Source organism: Phasianus colchicus, chromosome 15 (assembly GCF_987193195.1).
Source record: "Phasianus colchicus chromosome 15, bPhaCol1.hap1.1, whole genome shotgun sequence".
Classification (NCBI taxonomy): Eukaryota; Metazoa; Chordata; class Aves; order Galliformes; family Phasianidae; genus Phasianus; species Phasianus colchicus.
The window spans coordinates 4,330,650-4,337,486 of record NC_143450.1 but is presented as its reverse complement, the minus strand read 5'-3'; the positions used below and the strand labels follow the sequence as shown (position 1 = coordinate 4,337,486).

The window sequence follows — 6,837 nt, the reverse complement described above, 5'->3', positions numbered from 1 at the left end:
TCACACGTTCTGCCCATGGCATTGAGTAGTGTGTCCAGTATTTCTGTGGGTAGTTCTTAGGATTATCAGCTCTGGGGACTGCTTTGAGAGGGCCTTTTGGCTACTGAAACTCCTGCCTGGTTTACTCCAGCTTTGCTTCAGCTTTACAGGGCTGCAAGGTCTACCACTCTACTGATCCTGCTGCAGTTTTCATGATACTCTGTTTTAAGATAACCTGTTCCTATTGTTGCACATTTTGTTTTCTTTTGACCCATCTTCCTGCATAGTATGGGCCAAAAGAGGCTAACAGATGAAATCAGTGGGAAAATGGGAGGGTTAGAGAGGTATAAAGTGATGTCTGGGTTACATACTGATACTGTTGCCTGTCCCACTATGCAAGAGCTCTCAGTTTCCATATCTTCATCCAACATGTCAATTATCTTATATTTCCCCCTTCCAATTTCTATCTATCTATCTATCTATATGCATATGCAACTAAACATGAAGCAAACCTACTGATACAGATAATTAACCTGCTGAATCCTTGATTTCCCAACTGACATTTTACTGCCTTATTGTCTCTTTCAGAGAATCGCATTTCTAGCTTTGAGTCGGCTCTCTGGGAATTAAGGGCAGCCTGGGGACCAGCTTCACGAAGGAGTGCCTTAGCCCTGCCTTTCCCCCCATCTACTGCTCATTCTGTGCCCTCAGCCCAGGTTGCTGAGCTGGGAGCTGCCCGCAGAAGCGTTTCTCTGTGTTTTTCACCGAGGCCTCACTGCTGCTGACTTTTATTTTAATTCTTCTCCATACCCATCCTCGTGTCCCTGTATACTGCTTTACCTTACTGTTTGGCAACCTGCGGTGCAGAAGGCAGAGGTATTATTTTACAGCAGAAAATCGCACCGTACTCCCTATCCAGCCACGTGTTTCTACCAGCATTCGAGGAATCTCTTTTCCCCTACGTCCCCCGTGCGTAACCTGGGAACGGGGACCCACACAGATGCGATACGGGGAGGAGGTGCTGTCACGGTGTAACGAACTCTCTGGGCGGTGCGAAGCGACGGTGGCACGAGCCGTACGGACTGCCGCTGCCGGCGGTGGGGCAGCAGGGCTGAAGGAGCACCGCTCCGACACCGCCAGGCGACGTGCGGCGCAGCTCCGCCCGACGGGAGCGCAGCTCACACGGCGAGACGATGCCTCGTGCTACGATCGAGCCGTTTGCTCCCCGAGCTGCAGGGCCGCCTGTTGAGCTTTTTTTTTTTTCTCGGTGGGGGATGCAGCTGCTGCTGCCCACAGGTGTCGGTTGGCTCCAGGTGACTCTGCCGCCTCGTGCAGCGGGGGGGGAGCAGAACCCTGAGGTAAACCGCCCCGACGCACGCACACATACACACACATACACACCGTATCTTCGGTTATCAGTACGCATCTGAGAGGAATCGAGCGCAAATTAAAGTCTGAAGATGCCTAACGTCAGATGGGGTCAGGAGCTCCGAGATATCTCCGCTTTGCTGGCGGACGCATCGGCTCTTTTTATTGAAAGTATTCCGGGCACGCAGAAACAATGGACTGAAGCGGAGAAGCCCGAGCTGCGGCTGTTGCTAGGGGACAAACCCGCCGCCAGCACCGGGCGGCTGCCGGGTGGAAAAGGACTCAGTACTGCTTTCCTGTTTCTAGCGGGTTTTGCAAAGGAATACTCCGCAGTCTTCTACGTCCGAAAAGTGAGTAAGACATCCAGTATGTACCGGTTGTGCCTGGTGACAGTAGCACTGACAACCTAGCTGAAGTCAGCTGGGAAAGCACGCCCAGAGCCTGAAGGCAGCAGCTCCTGTTTGCAACGGTCCCGCGGTGCGTGCAGACGGCTCCTCCTCCTCCTCCCCGCCCCGCGCTCTGCAACTTCCAGCCGGGCAGCGCGGTTGGCTCCGAGGCGCAGCGCTGCACCTGTAACGGGTGCACGGCTCCGCTCTGCGACCTTTCCTGGCGGTTCGGGGGAAGCGAAGCTGAGTGCAGAGGCTGAGGCTCGACGCGTGAGAGTTCTGAGCGCTGCACGAACTTTGCAAAGAACTCTGCCTCGATATTTCTGGACTCTGTGAGAAAAAGACCTTCCGTCGCGTTTGAGCCATGAGCGGCTGTTCCAAGAGGTGCAAGCACGGCATTGTCAAATTTGCTCAGACGATTTTCAAGCTTATCACGGGCACTCTCAGCAAAGGTAAGAGAGAACGCCTCGGTCCGGGCTCTGCTGCGCTGCCGGCTTCGCGGGAGGAGTTTTGCAGGCGCTGAGGATGCTTGAGATGGAGTTCGTTGCTGTCTGTTCAGAGCTTTTCTCATTTATTTGGGGGAATTGGTTGCTCTGGAGAAGTTCCTGCGTGCGGACCGTAGTTGTACCGTAAAACCTTTTGGTAATTGCTTGCAATTTGTGTGGTTTGTAACCTTGTGTCCGTACCCGGCAGCTGCAGCGTGCCGGAGGCGTTTCTGGAGGGAGGAGGTGCGGAGCTGCAGGTTGGAGTTCAGGATTGCGGACAAATCAGTGCTTCTGTGTCGTCTGGTTTGTGCTTCAGCGTTTCTGTGAGCTGTTGGAAGCGCGCGTATTCCTTGGTTGCAAATCTAGGTCACTGCTCAGTGCGTGTTGGTATTGTTGGTATCTTCTGTTTAACTCCATTTGCCGTTCACCCACACCCAGTGCACCTTTATCATGTGCAGGTGGAGCTGCACCAAGCTTGATTACACTGTCCTCAATTAAATGCAAACAGTAATCAAAAGAAATGGTCTGTTTTTCTTTGTAATTCAAGGCATTCCGGTCACGGTGTGCTGAGGTAAGTTACCACACTCTTTTTGTTGCTCTGTTCTTTTGCGGTGATGCTTCTGAGCAGAGCCTACAGCAGGTGGGTAAATGAGCAGCGATCTGCTGGGATCCCTGATAGCAGGACTGCACTGTGCCTGACTGCTGCTGGCCTGTTCACATGTGGGCAACGTTTAGGAACTTGGCCAAGGTTTTTGTGTGTAGGATTTAAAAGAAAACTCAGAACCAACTATCGCAGGAGAGATTTGTGTAAGGCTGAAGAGTCACTTTTATGCATGATTTGATACAAATGTTTTTTTCCGTAATGCTTTCACAGCCATGACGTAAAAGAAGGAAGCATTAATTTTCTGAATAATGTTGGAATCTTCTGTGGTGGTGTGTGGCTGTCTGAATCACACGTGTTCCTACATGAGTTTTGGGGTTTGAGTTGTTTCTTAGGACGAGCAAAAACAGACTGAGGGGACTTTGAAAGTAGGAAGCGTGGAAGTACCAAGAACTGAAATATAATCATACATATAGAATGGATTGGGCTGGAAGGGACCTGAAAGACCGTCCTGTTCCAACCCCCCTGCTGTGGGCATCTCATTTTCATAGGAAGTGGGGAAAACACACAAGTTACTCTTTGTCAATCTAGGACAAAACCTGAAAATGCTCTGTTTTGTATCAAGGCTACGGAGAGGTTGGCTCTTGAAAAACTTCGATCAGTTTAAAATTTAATCTTCTTATATTTACTTATTCTTTTTCCGCCTTTTGCTTGTCATCTATAGATTGCCAAACAGCAGCAGATTAAAGATTAAAAACTTGTAAAAGATTGTCAAAGAAAGGAGCTGTCAGATGTTGGTTATAATTCATGATTAACGCCAGAATACTTAAACAAGGGAGAGATTCAAAAATATCTTATTGCCATTGCTGAAGGAGAGAGTAGTGGTACAGTGCTGCCTGCAAGACCTCATCCTTTCCATTGAAATTCATGTGTACTTATTTTTATTTGTGCTTTTCTCAGGAGAGAATGGAATGTAAGTTGTATCCTGCTCTATGATGGATAAATAAACTGCTGTTTTCTTGAGCTCCCCCTCAGAAAAGAGGAAATCTGTGCTCTGGTAGTGTTTCCCTACAGGTGCGTGTGGTGCAGTTCACTTAATGAGGAATTCTCAAGCAGCCCTCATTTCTTTACTGCTCATCTTGCTTTGGCAATGAGACACATGAACATCTGAGTTTGACAGCAGAATAGCACTGGAATGCTAGAAATCACAGCAGAAAGTAAACGCACATGGCTTTCCCCCATTCTGAAAGATGCCAGCGTTGTGATGTCATTGCCTTCCTCCTTGGCAGCCAAAGCAATCACAGAGTTTTACATACATCTGTCCTATGGTAATGTCTCATTTCAAGCTGCTTGGATTAGATAAGGGTGGCTTTCTTGGATTCAAAGAATTTAAAACTCATAAACCTTTTTCCCCCCTACTGATCTGCATGTCTTTGCACTGGAGGAGTCAGATTCACTCATGTGAATGAGTTTGTTTCATAGGTATTAGAGACCTCCTTTAATTAAGATGAGCATTTTGATAGCTTTAGCTATGAAACTCTTACCTACAAAGAAAATGATCAGAAATCTTCATCAGGAGGATGGTTGCTTAAGTTGGTGTTTGCTTGTACATTAATCCTAGCGGTTATTGTTTTGTATTTCTCTTAGTTAAACTTCTGGATGTAAAGCAGTGAAGTAGGAACTTGTTGTGTATTCTGTATTTTTTTTTTTAACAAGTTATACCTTCCGTGTTCTTCATCCCATTCCTGCCTCACTGTCTGAATATTGTCTAATTTATTTAAATATTATTATTTTAAAACACATCTTATGGGGAAAATCCTTTGCAAAGCACAGTATTTGTTCTTATACTTGCATCTTCTTGAGGCTTTTTGGGGTGAGAGATGCTCTATCCTGCAGTTCAACAAGAGGCAATCCTTAGCCACACTCTGTGCTTTCCTCGTGTCTCTGCAGCAGCAGTTATCTCAACTAGCTGGTTTCATGTAAGGTTTGTATGTCCTCTTATTCTGTCCCTACTGTGGAATATCAAATGGTGGTTCATCCTAAGTGCCATGGGATCAAGAAACGTAAGTGCTCAGAATGAGTTCGTTGAGGTTTCTTATGGAGCAGAATGGTTAAACACATCTTTTGTGTGTGTGTGTGTGTGTGGAGATACTGATGGCATTAGGAACACAGTGCAGGACAGCCTTGTGGTGTGACCAAAAAATGAAGCTGGAATGAGGCCTCATGGGTTTGTTAATGTGTTCAGATTATCAGCATGTGAAAAATAAGATTACTTTAGGGGCCGGCCCCTTCAAAATGTTCCTTTGGAGGAGCAGATAAGCTTCTGCAAATTAACTACCCTTTCACCTTTGTTCCCGAGCTGCCCCTCTTTCACTTGTGCTATTAAAGTGCTTGCCAGCGGCTCTCATTTCTGTTTTCTCGCTTCTCCCATCTCTGTTCTGCAAAGCAATTCATCTGGAACTGGTAATTTGTTCACTTCTCATAGTTTTAATTGCCTAATTATCTGTTCCAATGCAATGATAAAGTCTTCAAACATCTTGCTCTCCCCACAGCCTTCTCCAGCATGAAAGATAAGTATGCAGAGTGTTTTACTGTGCTGTGGTCTGTTTTACTACTTCTTTGTGAATCCAAATTACAGCTGTTCTTCAGAGATGTTTTGCAAGATGGTAAGGGAGGGGCACGGTCCCTTTCAGTCATACGTTGGCCCTGTCTCCTCCCAGTAGAGCTCAGTCTTGTTCTTTGGGGTATACTGGCACAACGTTACATTTGGCCTCTGAAAATGCAAGGATGCTAGATCCCTAAAGATGTAGGAAAGGCCATTGCACCTGTGTCCCATGAGAGAAGGCATCTTGATTCTCCTGCTGCTGTGTAGCCAACCTACCCTGCCTTCATCCCTTGAATTCTGGCTACTGCATGCGAGCTTAGGAACTGTTATTTGGCGGGCTCTTGTTCTTTCTTTCTTTATAGAACTTTCTTTAAAACTTTCTTTATAAAACTTTCAGAACTTTGTGAAGTCCTTTAATAAGAATGTTACGTTAGACCTTGTCCGTGTATTTTTTTCACCACCTGGAGTAAATAGAAGTTTCAGTACTAAAACTGCTGGTGTAGAGCTTCGTTTAGAGAGGGGCCGTCGGCATGAGAGGCAGCATAACTGTCTGCACTGTGCATCTTGTGGAGAAGAGTCCACAGCTACTGAAGCTTTGAGTGTCAGTACCTGATCCTAACTGACCAGTGAAGACCTCCTGTTCAGTGTCTGGCTGGTAGGAGCTCTTGCCTGGGGTTGTGTGCTGTGGGTTTGTTTGCTCTCCTCCGTACTGACAAACGCAACCGCATGAGTCACCAAGCAAAAGGCACTGCAGTTTGGCAGGTATGCATCTGTGTATGAAAAATAGCAAACAAATCTTTTTTACAAATACTGCAAACCCTGAATAATCCCAATATGCTTGCATACGTTTCTCATTTGTCTTTCACCTGAAGCAAGCCTGATTTTAAGAACAAGAGGTAGTGAAAGCTTTTACAAACCTGTGGTTGTAGAAATTGGGAGAAACTGTAGAAACTGCACGTATGCTGGAAGTCTAAGAACTTAAGTGTTTCAAGAGAATAGCCCCAAAAATCTGATTTTTATTTTAATTTTTAACTCAGAAAACAAGAAAATGTGCTCTTTTCTTCTGGGGAACTATCCAAGGAGGTTTTGTAATGGTACTTTGCAATAAGCATGTATCTGCAGTGTTTTATAGCCAGGAATATTGTTGTGTCTTGTGACTAGTTAAATATCCTCTGTGTAGGGAAACCAGAGTGTATTTTGGCATCTCATTTAAAGACATTGATTATAATAATTAGGATACTTTTTTCTTTCCTTTTTGTCTGTGTAACTGATGACCTGATCTGCACATTCTCTATTTTTTTTTTTTTAAAGACAAGACAAGAAAGCAATTATGTTAGTTTCTGTAACTTTGAAAGAATTTACAGAAATTTGGTATCCAGATGTGTGTGTTTGTGGTGGTGGTGGCTTTTCTTA

General features: G+C 45.6%; 1 protein-coding gene across 1 annotated transcript in view; it reads left to right on the top strand.

The window, feature by feature from the left end:
• Positions 1 to 556: 556 nt before the first annotated feature.
• KCNIP1 (potassium voltage-gated channel interacting protein 1) overlaps positions 557 to 6,837 on the top strand; it is a 299,615-nt gene continuing 293,334 nt past the window's right edge. The window contains exon 1 of the mRNA XM_031598005.2: positions 557 to 2,185. Coding sequence (XP_031453865.2) covers positions 2,098 to 2,185 — 88 coding nt within the window. The 5' untranslated portion in view covers positions 557 to 2,097. The remainder of the gene's footprint in view (positions 2,186 to 6,837) is intronic.